The sequence below is a fragment of the Pogoniulus pusillus genome, unplaced genomic scaffold, assembly GCF_015220805.1.
Source record: "Pogoniulus pusillus isolate bPogPus1 unplaced genomic scaffold, bPogPus1.pri scaffold_77_arrow_ctg1, whole genome shotgun sequence".
In the NCBI taxonomy this organism is placed as follows: domain Eukaryota; kingdom Metazoa; phylum Chordata; class Aves; order Piciformes; family Lybiidae; genus Pogoniulus; species Pogoniulus pusillus.
Genome location: NW_026974722.1, coordinates 115,941 through 136,225, shown reverse-complemented (window position 1 = coordinate 136,225; position 20,285 = coordinate 115,941). Strand labels below are relative to the sequence as shown.

The 20,285-nt window shown below is 58.3% G+C and overlaps 3 protein-coding genes across 24 annotated transcripts in view; 1 reads left to right on the top strand and 2 right to left on the bottom strand.

Annotated features, from left to right (window-relative positions):
• The window catches only part of LOC135174547 (uncharacterized), a 199,455-nt gene extending 188,838 nt beyond the window's left edge, over positions 1-10,617 (bottom strand). For 3 of the 11 annotated variants that reach the window (XM_064141825.1, XM_064141827.1, XM_064141826.1), the window contains exons 1-3: positions 2,842-3,028; positions 1,785-1,865; positions 334-510 (exon numbers count right to left, since the gene is read on the bottom strand). In XM_064141825.1, the coding sequence (XP_063997895.1) occupies positions 334-510; positions 1,785-1,865; positions 2,842-2,934 (351 nt within the window). In that variant the 5' untranslated portion in view covers positions 2,935-3,028. The other 8 variants (XM_064141830.1, XM_064141834.1, XM_064141828.1 and 5 more) reach the window with 7 other exon arrangements.
• Positions 1-20,285, top strand: part of LOC135174548 (uncharacterized) — a 130,337-nt gene that overhangs the window by 74,628 nt on the left and 35,424 nt on the right. The window lies entirely within an intron of this gene.
• LOC135174550 (uncharacterized) overlaps positions 6,043-20,285 on the bottom strand; it is a 35,430-nt gene continuing 21,187 nt past the window's right edge. For 2 of the 6 annotated variants that reach the window (XM_064141872.1, XM_064141874.1), the window contains 5 exons: positions 15,412-15,554; positions 14,820-14,923; positions 14,218-14,363; positions 13,915-14,093; positions 12,474-13,818 (listed from right to left, as the gene is read on the bottom strand). In XM_064141872.1, coding sequence (XP_063997942.1) covers positions 13,720-13,818; positions 13,915-14,093; positions 14,218-14,363; positions 14,820-14,923; positions 15,412-15,554 — 671 coding nt within the window. In that variant the 3' untranslated portion in view covers positions 12,474-13,719. Of the gene's footprint in view, positions 6,213-6,618; positions 6,860-10,666; positions 10,780-10,983; positions 11,262-11,964; positions 12,208-12,473; positions 13,819-13,914; positions 14,094-14,217; positions 14,364-14,819; positions 14,924-15,398; positions 15,555-20,285 lie in introns of those variants that run through there. The other 4 variants (XM_064141875.1, XM_064141877.1, XM_064141873.1 and 1 more) reach the window with 4 other exon arrangements.

Below are 20,285 nucleotides of genomic sequence, written 5' to 3'. Positions count from 1 at the left end.
GCCCAAGCACAGCCCTGAGCAGCAAGTGGCACAGCTGCACAAGTGACCTGCTTTGGCCAGCACAGCAACGAGGCCCAGGCAGCTCTGCCTTCTGGCTGCCACCTCCTGCACAGTGCCCCCAGAGTGCCCCTGAGGGGAACAGCTCCCCGAGGGAGACCTTAGCTGCAGCAGCACTGCCCAGCAGCCTCTCCAGGGCAGAGGCCTCTCCCCACACCTGAACACCCCCTTCAGTTTTCACTCCCTCACACCCTGAGCTTCTCCTCTGCAACCATCAGCACACTGAAAGGCCTAAGAGAAGGCTTTAAGCAAGGCTGGCACTTGGCAGCAACTCACCACAGAGACATTTCTGCCCCCACAGCCACAGGAAATCCATTTCTGAACCAGCTGCAAGCAGCAATTGCATTTCAAACAGCTCCACGGCCTGGGACCAAAGCATCCCACCCTGCCAGGGCTTGGGGCTGAGGCTGAGTGCAGATCTGCAGCTGGGCTGGGGCAAAGCAGTTCAGCTCCCTGCAAAAAGAGAGAACAAACACAGCAGAGAACCCTCACCCAGGAACAAACAACAGAGACAGAAAGAGGGAGGCAACCTCCAGAGGACCCCAGGCCAACTTAGATGCCCACAATGCCCCTTCTGATGCCCCTGAACCCTGCTGCATCACCCCAGGCCCATTTTACCTGTCCCCAGACCCTTTCGAGGGCCCCCAGGCTCACTGCAGATGAGCCCAGAAGCCTCTAGCACAGCCCCAGACCCTTCTAGAAACCCCCAGAACCCCTCCCAAATCTCTCCCAGGGGCCCCCCCACAAGGCCTCCCAAATCCTTCCCCAGGTTGTCCCCCCCAGGAACCCCCAAACTCCTCCCCAAGACCCCTCCAAAGCCACCCAAGGACCCCCAAATCCAACCCAAGGACACCCCCAAAGACCCCCCCCAGGGACCCCTAAATCCCTCCCCAAGACCCTCCCCCAAGGACCCCCCCCCCCCCCGAGACCCCCAAAGACCCCCCCCAGGTCCCCCCCAAAGAGCCCTCCAGGGACCCCCATACTCCTCCCAAGGACCTGTCGTGGAACGCAGTTTCGCGGCAGAGTTATGGGGGAAACACGCGAGGCGTTGACTATTTTATCAGTGATTTATTGCAAAGAATGCGAATCCCCTCTTCCCGAAACTACACCACCACTGTGAATTCTTTTGATTGAGATCAAAGTAACATTTCCGAAAATGGCAAATTAAAGAGTCTATGATGTTTAAAGAGAGTTCTTTGAGTCTCTGAGGTTTGAGTTAACAGTTCGTCAGCTACTCACAGTCTGTAGCTTGGCAGGGAGTCCCTTTCTCCCGATGAGGGTCCAGGCATGCAGGCTTTAGCCTCTGCGACTCGGGGTCCGCCCGAGGCGAGGCTATATCGGCGAGCAGTTTGTTGTTGTTAGAAGTCCGGGAAAAAACCAGAAAGGCTGGAAAAACCCAGAAGGGCAAGGCAAGGCAAGGGCAAGAGCGCAAGGGAGAGCCTCGATCCTGGCCTGTCCACCATTTTTATAATGTTCCAAAATAGGACTAGCCCACAATTCAGACCACTTTTACGTTGTTCACATACATTGGTAAAAAAACAGTAATCAACTTACACAATTGGATAACATTACTTAAACAATATAAAGACCACTCCTCAGGCCAGCCCACCTGCAGGTGCTGGGCAGGCCTAAGATAGTCGTTTCTACTTAACCAAAACAATACCCTGTTGTCTGGAAAGCAAGGCCAAGTGAAAAGGAAACATGGCCAGTGTTTACCTTTCACTTACCCTAGGGAGAAATCTTCCCATGGGACTGAAAGATTGTTTTGGTTTTTCGATGCTTCTGGCTTGAATGTGAGGCACTAGAAACTACACAATATAGCAAAAGCTTAGAGAGCTTTTGCTACTCTCCATGACAGGACCCCCCACAGAAACCCCCAAATCGCTCCCCAGGTCCCCCTCGAAGACCTCCCCCAGAGACCCCCAAACCCCTCCTCAGGTCCCCCCCAAAGAACCCCCCCCAGAGACCCCCAAATCCCTCCTCAGGTCCCCCCCAAAGACCCCCGCCAGAGACCCCCAAATCCCTCCCCAGGTCCCCCTCGAAGACCCCCCCCAGGGACCCCCAAACCCCTCCCCAGGCTCCCCTCCAAACCCCCCCCCCCAGAGACCCCCAAATCCCTCCCCAGGTCCCCCCCAGGGACCCCCCCCCAGAGACCCCCAAATCCCTTCCCAGGTCCCCCTCGAAGAACCCCCCCACAGACCCCCAAACCCCTCCCCAGGTCCCCCCCAATGACCCCCAAATCCCTCCTCAGGTCCCCCTCAAAGACCCCCAAATCCCTCCCCAGGTCCCCATCGAAGACCCCCCCCAGAGACCCCCAAACCCCTCCCCAGGTCCCCCCCAAAGAGCCCCCCCAGACACCCCCAAATCCCTCCCCAGATCCACCTCGAAGACCCCCCCCAGAGACCCCCAAATCCCTCCCCAGGTCCCCCTCAGAGACCCCCAAATCCCTCCCCAGGTTGTCCCCCCCAGGGACCCCCAAACCCCTCCCAGGCCTCTCCGCCCACCCCTCCCAGCAGGCCTCAGCAAAGGGCCCAGGCCCAGGCCCAGGCCCCGCGGCCTCGCCCCCAACTTTGACCCCTCAGGACCTCCCCCACGGCCTCCCGGACCCCCCCCCCCGGGTATGTGTCCGTGCCCCTCCCCCTCCTCCCCTCCCTGTTCCCCTCCAGGCTGCTGGGGACGCTCCAGGCCCTCCCCCCCCCTGCCCCCCACTGCCCCCCGCCCCCCCCCCCCGCGGCGACCCCCACCCCACACAGACCTCTCCCCCCCCCTCCGACCCCCACTCACCACCTCCGGGGCCCAGATGCCCCCCGGGCAGCCTTCAGAGTGGCTCTGTCCCCTGCGCCCCTCCCTGCGGCCTGGCCTGAGCGCTCTGCGCATGCGAGAGGGGAGGGGCGGCGGGAACCGCCCCCGGAGCCACCTTGGTGAGGTCAGCGTCGCAGGCGGGACGTCGGCGCCATCTTGGTGAGGTCACCGCCGGCTTGCGGCGTTTCGGCGCTTATTGATGAGGTCAACACCAGCACGTCGCGCTCGGCGCCATTTTGGTGAGGACACGTCCAAACTGTGGCGCTCGGCGCCATATTGGTGAGGTCACGTCCAACCCGTCGCGCTCGGCGCCATCTTGGTGAGGTTACTGCCGAGCCTGCGCTGCCGGCGGCGCCGTCGTGATGAGGGCACTGCCAGCCTAGGAGGGGGCAGTGCCAGCTCATGGAGGGCGGCGCCAGCTTGCAGAGGGTCACTGCCAGCTTGCGGCGAGCGGTGGCGACTCGGTCAGGGCATTGCCAGCTTGCTGCGGGCAGCGCCAGGACCGCGGCGTTCAGCGCCATATTGGTGAGGTCACCGCCGGCTTGCGGCGTTTCGGCGCCGTATTGATGAGGTCACTGCCAACTCGTCGCGCTTGGCGCCATCTTGGTGAGGTCTTTTCAAACCCGTCGCACTCGGCGCCATCTTGGTAAGGTCTGACCAACTCGACGCGCTCGGCGCTGTATTGATGAGGTCACAGCAAGTCCGTCGCTCTCGGCGCCTTCTTGGTGAGGTCACTACAACTCGGTGAGTCTAGTGCCAGCTTGCAGAGGGCCATTGCAAGCCTGCGGCGACTGCTGGCGACTCAGTGAGGGCATTGCCAGCCTGCCGCGGCCAGTGCCAGATTGCTGCCGGCAGCGGCAGCCCGCGGCGCGGCATTGATGAGGTCACAGCGAGACCGTCGCGCTCGGCGCCATCTTGGTAAGGTCACATTCAGCCTGTCGCTCCTGTCGCCATGTTAGTGAGGTCACTTCCAGACCGTCGCTCTCGGCGCATATTGGTGAAGTCACACCAACCCGTCGCGCTGAGCGCCATATTGGTGAGGTCTCTTCCAGTCAGTCGCGCTCGGCGCCATATTGATAAGGTCCCCTCCAACCCGTCGCGTTCAATGCCATCTTGGTGAGATCAGTGCCCACTCGGTGAGGGCAGTGCCAGCTTGCAGATGGCCACTGACAGGCTGCGGCGAGCGGTGGCGATTCGGTGAGGGCCTCAGCAGCGCCCCCAGGCCAGGCCGCAGTGCTGCGGGGACAAGCTGAGGGCCTGAGTGGGCACTGGAGAGCGCTGGGCGGGGATGGGGAGGGGCTGGGGGATTAGTGGGGGCATACAAGGAGGTGAGTGGGGGTCTCTGGGAGGACAGTGGGCGAATATGGGGGTCCCTGGGAGGTCCCTAGGAGGGTCTGGGGGTCCCTGGGAGGGTCTGGGGGTTCCTGAGCCCTCCCCCCACAGGCTCTGGGTCTCCCGGGGGGCTGGAGGCCTGCGGGGGGAGGTCTCCTCCTTCCTGGAGCTGCTGGGGCTGTGCTGGAGACCATTGAGCGCTTCGGAGGGGCGGGGCAGGGCAGGGGCAGGCCCCGCCCACGCCAGAGGACGCACCAATCAGCTGCTGACCCTCCCGATCCTAACCAGTTTCCCCTCCCAATAAAGCACCAAACTCCGCCAGGTGGACCCTGCCTTCATTTATGCAAATGAGGGGGCGGGGCACAGGGGTGACCATGCCCACAGCCCCCACAGGATCCACAAATCAGCTGCTGACCCTCCCGGTAACCCCTCCCCAACCCCAAACACATGTCCAAGGTACTCAAAGGCAGAGCCTGATATTGAAATGTATGCAAATGAGGGAGGCAGAACAAGCGGCAAACCACGCCCACCACAATCCACCAATCAGCAGCCACCTCCTGAACTCCTCCTCCAAAGGAAGCTCCAAATCTGTCACCCCGAGCCGGCCCGAGCGCCGGCCCGCCCCCCCTGCCTGCCGCCTTTAACTCCTCACTCCAATACTTACAAATCCAAACCAGTTCTCAGCTCTCCCTCCCACCCCTCACCTTCCCCTCCTCTCCTCTCCTCCCCTCCCCTCAGCTTTCAGCCACTTCAATCGTGCACGGCCTTTAGAGACGAGGCAGGAAAACGGGGGACCGCCGCGGCTGAGGAAATGCAGTGTGGACCAGCAAACACACGGTGGCAGCACTCAGCACCGGCGCCACACCGCAGCCGCTACACAACTGCAGTACCCACGAGCAAACACAGGAGGGCAGCACACACAACCGAGAGCGCCTCTGCGCCCGGCCGGGGGCAGCGCCTTCAGCCCAGCGCCGCTCTGCCTATTGCCTTTGCCAACAGCACACCGCACGCAAGGCACAGCCCACGCTCTGCCACTCCTACACACTCAGTTTATAGGGACAGCTCTCAACTCCAGCTGGGGCTACTCAGGACTTTCTTGATCTACTCTTGAGGGATTTAGAGACAGCAGAGGAGACACAGGGGGAGCTGCTGACACCAGAATTAAGGCCCTTCTGCAGGAGCTAGAGGAAAAACACAGCTCTTCTGCCAGATGAGGGCCACAAAGATGAGCAGAGGACTGCAGCACCTCTCCTGGGAAGCAGGACTGAAAGAACTGGGGCTGTGGAGGCTGCAGAAGAGAAGGCAGAGCTTCGAGCTACGCTGCAGTATCTGAAAGGGACCTGCAGCAAAGCTGGAGGACTGTCTAAAAGGGCCTGTGCTGATACTCTGTGCATTTAAAAGGATTGCAGTGAAGCTGCTCCAAGAAAAACTTTAGAGACTGAAGAAATCAAAAACCAAACTGCCAGATTCCCTCACACAACTTTCTACATGACCTCAGCAAACCCCTTTCACTTCACATCGCTTCTGACACCCACTCTGGGAGCTGGACACTCCTTCTCTCCCTGAAGCCGGGAGAAAGATCTGGTGAACGTGGCAGCACGTGGCAGAGGGTCAAGACTTAAGCAGACACCTGATTGCTACCACAGCTCAGAAACGACTGAGACACATGCCCTCCTCCCAAACCTAGCAGTTAGGAAGTGCTACAGCTGCACCAGATCACACTGGGATCTGCTTCTTGCACAGGATGCAGCAGATTCTGGTCCATAGCTCAGAGAGGATTGCTTAGCTACTGCTGTTTATAAACACGAACCAAAAACAACCACAACAACAAAGGCTCAGAGCTGGAAACAGTTCTCAGCAGTGCAGCAAAATCCCTTTCTTTTATTCCATAGAGAGGTGCTGCAGTGACCTCAGGGGTTTTTAAGTCAAAAGCTGCTTGCTGGAATCCTAGAATCAGTCAGGGTCAGAAGGGACCACAAGGACCTCGATCCAGAGACACTTCACACTAGCCCGAGCCAAAACTAGAACGGTAGGAAAAAAGGCAAATCACAAAACACAGGACTGCCTTAACTGTCCTACACTGTAACTAGCAGCACCAAGTCCAAATCAATTCAGAGCCTTGGCACTGTTTCTCCTTGAAGATTTTAACCCTGGACACAAAGGAGTCCTGCTCTCAGCCATGGGATTACAATAAAAGTGACTCAAATGACTCAAAAGGGTAACACAAATGCCTTTTCCTGACCAATCTCTCTACATGTTCCTATGATGCTCCACTAACTCCCTCCTTCAGAGTGGCTAACAGTCTCCAACAGACATTGCACCAGCAGCTACCTTGAAGATCTGTAACCAGCTGAGTGAAGGGCTGTAAAACAAATTCACCTCCTTCAGAAAGCTTCTCATCAGTTACACAGAGCAGTCAGAGCCTGCTTCCATTCACATCTTTCTTTATCAAGTTCTACTGTGGAGTCAGAAAACTTGAAGTTCACTTAATCACAGGTTAAGTCGTCTCTGCTGTTGGTATCCAACCCCATGCTGCTGGCTGAAGCAAAGTATTCCAGGGCTTGAAGGTGAGACTGCAACACGAGAGACCTCCTGTGCCAAGTGCTGCTTTGGGTTTCTGGGGTTGGGGTCAGGAGGGGATGGGTGGCAGGTGGCTGACTCCTGCTTTCTGCAAACAGAAACAGGCTAAGGTAATTGTGCACTGCAGGATCTCATTTTGTATTTACCTCTTGATCTCAACCCAGAGGGTTTTTCCTTGGCTGTGTTACTTTTGCCTCACTTCTGTGTTGGAGGGAAACAGGAGGCTAACCCATTACAGCACTGTAAGTTGTTCAGGCACTGGGAAAACAATTCAACAGGCCCCTGTGTTCCAGGAGGTTTATCAAGTAGCCTGCCAACATTTTCAGGTGCTAAAGAACTAATGAACATTCCATTTAGGAAACAGCTCCCTCATCCCATAGCAAGCAAACATTCCCCACTGTCACTAATCCTATAAAAGACTGATAAAAGACTTCATTGAATGGTTTGGGTTGGAAGGGACCTCAAGGATCATCCAGTCCCAACCCTCTGCTCTAGGCAGGGATACCTCCCACTGCAACAGGCTGCTCAGGGCCTCATCCAACCTCAATTCATATTCATTTACACCAAAGCTGAGAAAATAGAAAGGTCTGGGGCAGTTGTTTGGCTTTGGCATCAAACCAATGCACAACAGGTAGAATGGGACTTCTTGGGGAAACTAAACTGTCTTTAGCTATGAGGCTGAGAAAGACTTTTCCTATCTCTTCAGCCTTCATTTCACCTGACTCTGTGTTCAGCTGGGCTGTGTTAGGAGCAGTTCACCACATGCAGCAAGGCCAAGGGGCACTACCTTGATCTCGCTGGCAATGACCAATTCAAAACTCTCCAAACAGTGTCACAGAGTTGTTACCTGCAAAGCTCTTTCAGTTGCACTTGCTCTTTTTTTATTTAGTAAAGACAACCAAGAGAACATCCATGGGTTGGGGATTTTCCCCCCCTGTCAATTTCTGAGGGGCCTGGAGTTACAGGCAAGCCCAAACCACCCTAATGCAAACCAAAAGGTCCTCTCTCGTGATGACAATGACCAACAAATGACTCCCTTCAATAAATAAGTGATTTGGGAAATTCCAGAGAGTACTTTTGCTAAACAAGTTAGTCTCTTTTCTTTTCCATGAGGTCTTTCTGTTGAAGCTCAGCACCTGAAAGCTCTGTACCTCTTCCCTGCCCTCCTGCTGCTGCCCTCCACCTTTCCCTGGGCAGCCCCTGCCGTCCTGCCCCCACTCTCTGCCTTCCCCCGGGCAGTCTCTGCTGCTTTCCTCCTCCTCCTCTCCACTCTACGTTACCAGCTTCTGCTCCATTACCAGTTCCATTACCAGCTGCTGCTGCTGATCCATTACCAGCTCCAGTTGGTGCTCCTGCTCCATCTTTGCCTCCATCGCAGAACCCAGAGCAAAACCCTCGAGGATCCAACCTCCTAGAGAAACCTCAGCCTCAGTAACAACACAGACTTAGCACCCGTGAGCTAAGGGGAATGTTGCAGTGGGTCAGTAGCCCAGCCCTAAGGTGGCCCTAGCTAGCTGGGGGGCCAGCCAGACCCCCCGGCCTTTGAAACCCTCCACCACGCACCCAGTGCTCACCCGTGCACACCCACCTGGGATGCCAGGCGGAGGATCCCTTGGCCCGCAATGGGCCCAGCTTGGGGCTGGGCTCCTCCTGCTCTGCTTATAAAGGGCACTGAGCAGGGAGGGCAAAGTGGCCACAGCTGGGGTGGGAGGAGACTTCAATTGACCTCCCCTTTTTAAGTTGCCCCAGGAGAGGCAGAAGCCTTTGGCTGCTCCCCTTTGCGGGGGTAGGTTGGCTGTGTCCTTTGTGGGGTGGTGTTTTGGCTGTGTGCTTTGTGGGGTGCTTTTGCTTTTCTCTAAGCCACTCCTCCCCTCTGCTCTGCTTGGGATTTCTGTTCCTCCTTGGTATGCTGTGCTTAAAGCTGTGCTTGAAGTTGTGCTGTTTCCTTCATGAGAGAGGTTTGCTTTTGTGCTTCCTGCCTTGCTCCTCTCTTGTTTTCACCTCTTGGGGGCCAGAATCTGCCTTCCTCTTGTTGCAGCCTGGCAGCAAGAGTCAGAGTCCCTACAGCATCTCGTTGCTTCCTTTGCCCTTTGCTGAGACAGTACAACTCTGGCCTCTGGTGTGGCTCTCGTTATTGTGGGGGGGAGAGCGACGAGGAGGGGGTGGGGGGGAGAGAGCGACGAGGAGGGGGTGGGGGGGAGAGAGCGACGAGGAGGGGGTGGGGGGGAGAGAGCGACGAGGAGGGGGTGGGGGGGGAGAGAGCGACGAGGAGGGGGTGGGGGGGGAGAGAGCGACGAGGAGGGGGTGGGGGGGAGAGAGCGACGAGGAGGGGGTGGGGGGGAGAGAGCGACGAGGAGGGGGTGGGGGGGGAGAGAGCGACGAGGAGGGGGTGGGGGGGAGAGAGCGACGAGGAGGGGGTGGGGGGGAGAGAGCGACGAGGAGGGGGTGGGGGGGGAGAGAGCGACGAGGAGGGGGTGGGGGGGGAGAGAGCGACGAGGAGGGGGTGGGGGGGGAGAGAGCGCGACGAGGAGGGGGTGGGGGGGGAGAGAGCGCGACGAGGAGGGGGTGGGGGGGGAGAGAGCGCGAAGGAGGAGGGGTGGGGGGGGAGAGAGCGCGAGAGGAGGGGAGGGGGGGGAGTGGGGGGGGAGAGAGCGCGAGAGGAGGGGGTGGGGGGGGGAGAGCGCGCGAAGAGGAGGGGGTGGGGGGGGAGAGCGCGCGAAGAGGAGGGGGTGGGGGGGGAGAGCGCGCGAAGAGGAGGGGGTGGGGGGGGAGAGCGCGCGAAGAGGAGGGGGTGGGGGGGAGAGCGCCACCGCAGCTAAGGAGGGAAAAACCAAACACCAACCAATATATCTCAAGCCACAACAAAGACTTACTTCAGCAGCACCATCCAAGATATCCTTCATGAACTTAACCATGTCCTCTGTCTTCTCCAGGTGTCTGTCTGGCAGCAAACACTGCTGGTTGGAGGCATTCAAGGCGACGGTAGTACGGATGGTCAGCTCGCTGGCAATGGAAAGCAGATGGGTTACAGGTTTGAAGAGCCACAGTGTAAAACACTGCAAAGCAAAGAATTCCTACAGCATGTCAGAGGGCGCTCAGTGAGCTTCTCCCTGTGTGTGTTCCCTTAAAGGCAAGAGGGGAAGGGGGAAGAGAATGGTACAGAAAAGCTTCTCAGCAGTACTTTGTCCCCTCACATCCGTGCAGGCAACGCGATCGAAGCTTATTGCATTTCACACCCCCACAGGTAGCTCATGACTTCCCCAGCAGCAAGAGATCACAGACAGGAACCTTGCACATGAAACGTACTACTAAGGTAACACAGGAAGTCTTTCAGCATGCAAAGGCAAAAGCACAACCCAAAACATTCCACATGGCCACAGTCCAGCTGAAGAACAAAAAACTGCTGGAACCAGTTCAGAGCAGGACCACGAGGATGAGCCAAGGGCTGGAGCACTTCTAAGAGGATAGGCTGAGGGAGCTGGGGCTGCTCAGCCTGAAGGGGACAAGACTCCAGGGAGACTTTAAAGCTACCTCCCAGTACCTGAAGGGAACCTGCAGCAGGAAGGCTGCAGAGGGACTTTTTCCATAAGGGTGTCTAAAGACAGGGCAAGGGGAATGGTTTGAAGCTGAGGGAGAGCAGGGCTGCTCAGAGTGGATCTGAGGAAGAAGTTCTTCAGCATGAGAGTACTTTGGCTTGCAGAGACAGAAACACTGTAATGCCTGTTCATGAATTTACAGCCAAGGTCACAAGCGTGCTTCTGTCAGCAATTACTGCTTCTATGCCCACCAATCACACAGTAGTGTGTCCTTTGTGAAGAAACAGCATCTGAGGCCAGCTGCACCAAGTATTCAGCGACAAAACAAATCAAATCAACAAAACAAATCTCCTACTTACCCAGCCCAAAAAGCAAACACTTCTCTGCCAGAGAAACAGGCAGAAACATCTCAGCAGACAGACAGAAGAGCTTGCACCGGAGAAGCAGGTGAAGAAGCTCTCCTTTTTGGCACCTATAAAGCACCAGATCAATCACATCACTTGAACTTCAAATGAGAGACAGCTGCTTTTAGATTCACTGCACTCAGGTGTTCATCTAGAGACAGCCCACAGAAATCCAGAACTTGTGCTCCCTGAGTCCCCGGGAAGCTCCTAGAATCTTCCAGAGCACAAGCACAGGATGTTGTGCATGCTTTGATCACCCAGAGAAAACTTACAGAGCTGACGTGTTCAACTCTGGTTTTTCCCTTCCTTCACTCCAAAGGCCAGAGAAGAAGTAGTCAACTGCAAATGCCAAGCAACTTCACTCCCGAATGATGCATTTGAAGACAATGACCATTAAGGGCAAATGTCAAGCATCTTGTTAACCTACTCCAATGTGCCTTGTCTGTACTGAGTGCAGCCAGCATCCTTCATGCACTTCATGCTGCTTCTCTGAGGGAGCTCAGTTGTATGCCTCTCTTAAAGAAAGCATCAAGAATGAAATGGGACTCTCCTGAAATCAGAAGCACAGGCAATGCATAACCATTCTTTACAGCCCCAGTTACAAACTGGGCAGGCTGCAGAGGTGCGCCCAGGCCAACCTCATGGCATTCATCAAGGCCAAGTGCAAGGTCCTGCACCTGGGTGGGCACAATCCCAAGCACAACTCCAGGCTGGATGGGGAACGGCTGAGAGCAGCCCTGAGGAACAGGCCCTGGGGCTCTGGGCTGATGCAAAGCTCAAGAGGAGCCTGCAGTGTGAGTGCAGCCCAGACAGCAACCCTGTGCTGGGCTCCAGCAAGAGCAGTGTGGGCAGCAGGGCAAGGGAGGGGATTCTGCCCCTTGCCTCTGCTCTCCTCACACCCCATCTGCAGTCCTGGGGGCAGTTCTGGAGCCCCCAGCACAAGAAGGACATGGAAGTGTTGGAGCCAGTGCAGAGGAGGCCACCAAGATGCTGAGAGGGTTGCAGCAGCTCTGCTCTGAGCACAGAGTCTGATCAGTGACCTCACTGCTGGCTGCAACTACCTGGAGGGAGGCAAAGTCCTACAGCTGTGCTGCTCAGGGACATGCTTTGGGGGTGACCTGGCAGTGCTGCCTTAAGGGCTGCCCTGGATGATTTGGAAGCTCTTCTCCAACAGCAACCACTCCATGCTTCTACTCCTCAGAACCGGTGCACCTGACTGCCAGAAGGAGCACAAACTCCACACAAAGCCTTACCTGACCCAGCCTCTTTGGCCACCTGCGTCTCGTGGGGGATGTTCCTCAGCATCTGCTCCTCCCGCATGAGCTGGTGCTGGGCTGAACCCTCCTGCTGCCTGGGGAACGGCCATGCTGCTCCTGCTGCTCCTTCAGCTCATGCCATGCTTGCTGGAGAGAGCTGCAGAACCCAACAGCAGCACAGATTGACACGGAGGGGCTCTGGCAGCAGCAGCTTGAGTGCAGGCAAATCCATCCCTGCAGCTGAGCACAGACATTGCTTTGGCCCAGAGCCGCTCGCAGTGGCGCCTGGAGGACCTCGGAGGCCTAGAGCGGCTTTGACCAGCGAGAGGAGAGCCCAGAGCGTCGCCTGCCAGCCGGAAGTGACGGCACGGAGGCAAGATGGCGGCGCGGAGCGAGCTGCTGCGGCTGTACCCAGCCCCGGGGGGGTCTTAGGCGGAGTTGGGGGGTCCCGGGAGGGGTCCAAGAGGGCTCGGGGGGGGCGGGGGAAGGGGCTGGGGGGGTTTGAGGAGTCCCGGGGGGGGGGGATGAGGTGGCTGGGGGGGGCGAGCAGTGGGGGGAGGGTCTGGGGATGAGTCAGTGGTTGCCAGGGGCGCTTGGGGGGGTCGCAGGGGGATTTGGGGGGGGTCCGAAGTGGCTGAAGGGGGTAGGGGGAGGGTCTGGGGGTGTTGTAGGCGGCCCCGGGGTTGGGGGGGTTTGGGGGCGCCTTGGGAAGGGTCCGAGGTGGCTGGGGGGAGGGGGCAGTGGAGCAGAGGAAGGGTCTGGGGGTGCCATGGGGGTCCCCGGGTGAGGTTTTGACGGGGGTCAGAGGTGGCTGGGGGGGAGGGGAAGGGTCTGTGGGTGCCGTAGAGAGTCCCAGGGGCCATCTGCAAACACGCTGCCAGTGCACCTCTATCTCATTTGGGACAGTCACACTTTAGAGACACTGGACAAAAGTGTCCTGGAGCCAAAGAACTCCTTCACTGAATGCAGACACCTACAGACCCTCCACACCTTTAACAGACCACTGCAGAACTCTGTAGAGCCCTCCAGACCTCCATAGACCCATTAAAAGGCACCTCCAGACCCAGGCAGACCTCTACAGAGAACTAACAGAGCCCTGCAAATCCCTACAGGCATCTACGGACCCCTGCAGCTGCCTGCAAACACATACAGACCCCTACAGAGCTCCCCACACCCATCCAGACCCCTCCAGATATTTAACAGACCCCTGCACACATCTACAGACCCCTCCAGAGCCTTCAGTGATGCCTGCAGGCACCTACAGACCCACACAGAAACCTCCAAACACCTACTCAACTCTACAGACCTCTGCAGACTCTCTCAGACCCTGACAAATAGCTACAGACCCCTTCACACCTCTGCAGACACCCACACTCACCTACACACCACCACAGACACGGACAAAGCTCAACAGGCACCTGCAGACCCCTCCACACCTTTAAAAGCTGCCCAGAGACTCCTACAGAACCCTGCCAAAATCTACAGACCCTGCCAGAGCTCTACAGACCCCTCCAGACATTTGAAAGGTGCCTGCAGACCTCCACACCCCCCTAGAGACAGCTGCAGGCACCCACATTCCTCTACAAAGCTCTAGAGACCTCTACAGACAGCTACAGACCCCTCCAGACATTTAAGAGGTGCCTGCAGACCCCTGCATCACCCTAGAGACATCTACAGACAACTTCAGACCTTTCAAAGGGGTCTGCAGACCCTTAGAGATCCCTGCAAATTCTTCACACCCCTCCACTAACTCTAACCTGTCAGCACCTCCCAGCAGCAGGGAACAGAGAGAAGCACTCCACAACCGTTTGCACGAGAGGCTTTCTGCTCATCCAGCTGCTCTGTCAGCATCTGCACTGGACAGAATCTTCAGCTACTAGGTCAGAGCTCTGACTGAGCAATCTCCTTTTCAACCCTTCCCTCCTGGCAGACACAGACAAACCCTACCTGGAGCCCACAGGAGCCGAGCCAAAGGAGATCACCCTGCCAGGCTGCAGGGCCAGGCTGCAGCGGCACCAGCGTCCGTGCTGACGGATTCACCGCAGCAGCTGGGGCCCTCGTGCCCATCCTGCTGCTGCTGCACATCTGGCTGGCTTGGCCAGTGGAGTGGAAAGCAAAGTGCAAACCTGCCAAGAGTGAAACAACCAAGGACAAAGCTCAGTTACTCACACTGTGAAGGTGTGGGCACGCTCCTATGCCCCCAGTAAAAACACTGCCAAAGCATTTCATTTTCCACTGCCATGCACTGACCTTGCAGAGCTCTGAGCTGATCCCACTCCAACACTCCACCTCCAGTGCACACAGTCAGCTCTGACTGCAGGGTGCTGCCATGTGGGCCATGCACACACAGGAGGGACGCCTGGCCCCCAGCACTGCCCAGCAGACATGCTCCTGAGCTGCCAGGGACACGTACCAGTGACAGCCAGACAGAAATAAAGCACGTCAGAGCACCCCACCAGAAGATGGGAAAGACAACCCCTGACACTTGGTTGCCTTTTTCACACACACAACAAACGAGCTGCTCCGAGAGCCCTGACAAAGGCTTTGCTCTTTGGCAGTGGCTGCTCAAGCCCTGCAGATCAGGCTGGAAGTGACACGACTGTAACTTTTTTGGTAAAGCTTCATTTATGACAGAAAAGGGATCAGTGAGATCAGAGACGGCCCAGATGCTTTGGCACCTGGGAAAAAAACAACCAAACCCAAACCAACCAACCCAACATAAACCCACCCTCAAATTAGTCCTCAGTGCTGCAGTCCCCAGAGGAGCGGTGGATCTGAAATGTTTGGCCCCACTGGAGCACGGAGAGGAGCAGGTGCTGGTGACAGCTGCACTCTCACAGCCATGCCCTCACCTCTGAGCCGAGGCTGTGCTTAGCTCCGATGGGCAGCTGCTGAAATGCAGGCACTGCTGCGGGGCCTGTGCCTCTCCGTGGCAGGGTTTCAGACCTGCTCGGGCCTGTGGGAAGAGTGAGATTTGTCTCAGGGCCACTGCTTTGCATTTCCTCCCCTCTCTCGGCATGGCTCAGTTACTCCACTGGCATGACAAGTGCCAGGACAGCTGCCACATGGACGAAGCAGACAGGAGGAGGCTCCACGCTGCTCTCCCTGTGTCTGGGAGGCAGACACCATTTGATCCTCCTGCAGCAGCTCCAGCACGCTGCGGGGCTCTGAAAGCTGCTCTCTAGCACTGTGACGAGCAGAGACAGCTGAGCTCTCCCTGTGCAGGCAGACAGACCCCCAGCTCCCTTCACACCTCCCACAGATGCGCTCTACCAACCAACACCTTCCCAGGGGCTGCAGAACGCAGCTGGATGGAAGATGCAGCACAAACCTTCCAGAGCTGCTTTCTCTACTTTAACTGCACCAACGCTGCAGGAAGACTCCAGATACTCACAGCAGCTGCTCTGAAAGGTGTCTCAGATCCATCTCACCTGCTCAGCTCACCTCCCGAATCCTTGCAGGCACCCAGGGCTGCTCCCAACCCTTCCACACGCTGAGTCTTGGGCTCCCCGGGCCGCGGCTGCCTGCAGCCACCACAGGCCATTGGAGCAGCACTGCAATCCAGGGACCTGTCCTCTGAGCGTGTGCTGCAAGGAGAAGCAGCAGCTCTGCAGTGCTTCGGCTGGACAGCAGCACACACTGACTGCACCCCAGAGCAAACCACACCTAAAGCACACACACACAAGCAGCCTTGCACAGCAAGCACAGCCTCCACCTTTGCATCTCGCCAGACCCACTCTAGGTGCCCACGGACCCCTTTACGAGGGTCCCTGACCCCTCTACATGGCCACAGGCCTCCTTTAGATACCCGCAGACCCCCTCCAGCTCACCCCTGACGCCTTTAGATGCCCCCAAAGGCGCTTTCGATACCCCCAGACCCCTGGAGCCGTGGCTGGGGGGGCCGAGCCAAAGGGGACACCGAAACCCAGAGTGAGACCCCCCAGAGCCTGCCAGAGCGCAGAGGCTGAGCGCTTCCCGCCCAAACGCCGCTGGCCAATCAGAGCACGGCCTGGCTTTCCCGCTCTTTCCCCTCACGGCGCCGGGAGGGAGGGGGGAGGGAGACAAAACGGCCGCAGGGGGCTCCGTGGCGGCTCCCAGCGCTCCCAGCTCAGCTCCCAGCGCCTCCAGGTATGGATCCCAGTACCTCCCAGTGCTCCAGGACAACGCACAGTGCTCACAGGATGGCTCCCAAGCTCTCCTCTGCTCCCAGGCCCACACAGATACCGCCCGGACCGGCCCAGTCCCTCCCGAACCCCTCCCAGTCGATCCCAGCCCCGTCCCTATCCCTCCCAGTCCCGCCCAGATCCCCGCCCCGTCCCTTTCGTTCCTCCCCATCCCTTCCAGTCCCTCCCAGTCGCTCCCAGATCCAATCCCAGTCCCTTTCGTTCCTCCCCATCCCTTCCAGCCCCTCACAGTCGCTCCCAGATCCAATCCCAGACCCCTCCATTCCTCCCCGTCCCTTCCAGCCCCTCACAGTCGCTCCCAGACCCGATCCCAGACCCCTCCATTCCTCCCCGTCCCTTCCAGCCCCTCACAGTCGCTCCCAGACCCGATCCCAGACCCCTCCATTCCTCCACCATCCCTTCCAGTCTCTCTCAGTCTCTCCCAGATCCGATCCCAGTACCTCCCAGATCCACTCACAGTCAATTCCAGTCTCTTGCAGATCCCCTCCCAGTCCCCGACACTTCCATCCCTGGAAGGACTGGGAACGACTGGGAGGTGACTGGGAGGTAGTGGGATGGAAATGGGAGGGGACTGGTAGAGACTGGGAGGCAGTGGGATGGAAATGGGAGGGGACTGGTAGAGACTGGGAGGCAGTGGGATGGAAATGGGAGGGGACTGGTAGAGACTGGGAGGCAGTGGGATGGAAATGGGAGAGGACTGGCAGGGCTTGGGATGGAAGTGGTCCCCTACTGGGACAAACTGGGCCCAAACTGGTAGGAACTGGGCCCAAAGTGCACACCAAGTGGGGGAATTGGGCCCAGCGCAGCCAATGGGAGCGCTTCCCGCCTAAGCCCTGCTGGCCAATCAGAGCGCAGCCTGGCTTTCCCGCTCTTTCCCCTCACAGCGTCAGGGAGGGAGGGAGGGAGACAAAATGGTGGCAGGGGACACAATGGCGGCTCCCAGTTCAGCTCCCAGTGCTTCCCAGTGCCTCCAGGATGGCTCCCCGTCCTCCCAGGATGGCTCCCAGTGCTTCCCAGATGGCTCCCAGTGCCTCCAGGATGGCTCCCCGTCCTCCCAGGATGGCTTCCAGTGCTTCCCAGATGGCTCCCAGTGCCTCCAGGTACGGGTCCCGGTCTCAACAAGTCCCCTCCCAGGCCCGTTCCAGACCTCTCCGAATCCCTCCAGTCCCTCCCAATTCCCTTGCAGTCCCTACCACTTCCCTCCCTCTGCAGCCCAATTCCCTCCACTAACTCCCAAGCCCCTATCCCTCTCTCCCAGGCCCTCCACATCCCCTCCCAGGCCATCCCAGTCCCTCCCAAATCCCTCCACTCCATCCTTAATCCTCTCCCATTTCCCTCCCGATCCCAATCCAGTCCTTTCCAGCTCCATCCCAGTCTCTCCCAGTCACAATCCATTCCAGATCCCTCTCCATTCCCTCCCAATCCACTCCCACTCCGTTCCACTATCTCCCAGTATATCCCAGTCCCCTCCACTAACTCCCATGCCCCTATCCCTCTCTCCCAGGCCCTCCACATCCCCTCCCAGGCCATCCCAGTCCCTCACAATCCCTCCACTCCATCCCTCATCCTTTCCCACTTCCCTCTCAGTCTCCTCCCACTCCTCACCAGTCCCTCCCAATCCCATCCCACTTCCCAGCTCTCCCTCCCATTCCCCTCCCTGCCTCTCTCACTCACTCACAATCACCCTAGTCTGGAAGGGGAATGGGGCATACTGGGAGACACTGGGATGGACAGGGAAGGACTGGATTGGGACTGGGACGGTCTGGGAGAGGACTGGGAAGGAATGGGACAGGACTGGCAGGGACTGAGGACTGGGAGAGGACTGGGATGAGTCCTTTCCCAGTCCAACTCCAGTCCCTCACAGTCCTCTCCCATTTCCTCCCAGTCCTCTATCAGTCCCACCCAGCCCCCTCCCAATCCTTCCCAGCCCATCCCACTAGCTCCCAGTACATCCCAGTCCCCTCCCAGTCCCTCACAATGCCTTCCAGGCCACCCCAAATACCTTTCACACCCTCCCACTCTGGCCCAGTCCCCTCCCAGTCACTCACAATCCATTCCAGATTCCTTCCCATTCCCTCCCAATGCCCTCCCAGGCCACTCTCCTCCCTGACACCTCTCAGGCCCCTTCCCACTCCGTCCCACTCCATCCCAATGCCCTCCCAGTCTCCTCCAAGGCCTTCCCAGGTCCTCTCAATCCCTCCCACTCCCCTCCCAGTCCCTTCCTGGCCTCTCCCAGTTCCCTCCCAGTCCACTCCCAGTCCCAGTCCAGTCCGTACCAGGTCCATCTCAGTCCCCTCCCAGTCTCTCTCAGTCCCACCCAGTCCCTTCCCAGTCCCATCCCAGTCCCCTCCCAGTCCTCTATCACCCCCACCCTGCCCCATCCCAATCCTTCCCAGTCCATCCCACTGGCTCCCAGAATATCCCAGTCCCCTTCCAGTCACCTCCCACTCCCTCCTAATCCCCTCCCTGTCCCCAGTCCCCTCCCAGTCACTCACAATTCATTCCAGATCCCTTTCCCTTCCCTCCCAATCCCCTTCCACTCCCTCCCATTCCATCTCATTCCTCTCCCACTCCCCAGTCCCCTCCCCTCTGTCCCCTCCCTGTCCCTTCCCAGCACCTCCCAGGCCCATTCCCCTCCCTGACACCTCTCAGGCTCCTTCCCAGTCCTCTCCCAGTTTAGCTCAGTCCTTCCCAGATCCCTTCCCAGTCCATCTCACTCCCACTCCTTCCCCGTGTCTCTGAATCCCACCCACTCCCTCCCAAACCCCTCCCAGTCCCATCCCACTCTCTCACAATCCCATTCCACTCCTTTCCCAGTACATACCACTCCGCACCCAGTTCTTTTCAGTCCCTTCCAATCCTCTCCCATTTCCCTCCCAATCCTCTCCCAGTCCCAATCCAGTCCTTTCCAGCTCCATCCCAGTCCCCTCCCAGTACCTAGTGCCATTCCAGTCCTCTCCCAGTCACAATCCATTCCAGATCCCTCTCCATTCCCTCCCAATCCACTCCCACTCCGTTCCACTATCTCCCAGTATATCCCAGTCCCCTCCACTAACTCCCATGCCCCTATCCCTCTCTCCCAGGCCCTCCGCATCCCCTCCCAGGCCATCCCAGTCCCTCCCAATCCCTCCACTCCATCTCTCATCCTTTCCCACTTCCCTCTCAGTCTCCTCCCACTCCTCACCAGTCCCTCCCAATCCCATCCCACTTCCCAGCTCTCCCTCCCATTCCCCTCCCTGCCTCTCTCACTCACTCACAATCACCCTAGGCTGGAAGGGGACTGGGGCATACTGGGAGACACTGGGATGGACTGGGAAGGACTGGATTGGGACTGGGACGGTCTGGGAGAGGACTGGGAAGGAATGGGACAGGACTGGCAGGGACTGAGGACTGGGATGAGTCCTTTCCCAGTCCAACTCCAGTCCCTCACAGTCCTCTCCCATTTCCTCCCAGTCCTCTATCAGTCCCACCCAGCCCCCTCCCAATCCTTCCCAGCCCATCCCACTGGCTCCCAGTATATCCCAGTCCCCTCCCATGCCACTCCAACCACCTTTCACACCCTCCCACCACCTGCCCACTCCCCTCCCAGTCACTCACAATCTTTCCAAATCTCCTCCCTGTCCCATGCCAGCACCTCCCAGTCCAATTTCCCTCCCTTGACACCTCTCAGGCCCCTTCCCAGTCCTCTCCCAGTTCAGCTCAATCCTTCCCAGCCCATCCTACTCCCTCCCACTCCCTCCCCGTTCCTCTGAATCCCACCCACTCACTCCCAATCCCTTCCCAGTCTCTCACAATCCCATTCCAGTCATACCCAATCCCTCCTGATCTCCTTCCAGTCCTCCTCAGTCCATTCCAGGCCTCTCCCAATCCAAATCCAGTCCTTACCAGCCCCTTCCCACTCCCCTTCCCATCCCTTCCCCTTCCCTCCCAATCCCCTCCCCGTTTCTCTCTGTCCCTCCCAGTCTGCTCCCATTTCCTCCCAATCCCCTCCCAGTCTCACCCAGCCCCCTTCCAATCCTTCCCAGTCCATCCCACTAGCTCCCAGTACATCCCAGTCCCCTCCCAGTCCCTCACAATGCCTTCCAGGCCACCCCAAATACCTTTCACACCCTCCCACTCTGGCCCAGTCCTCTC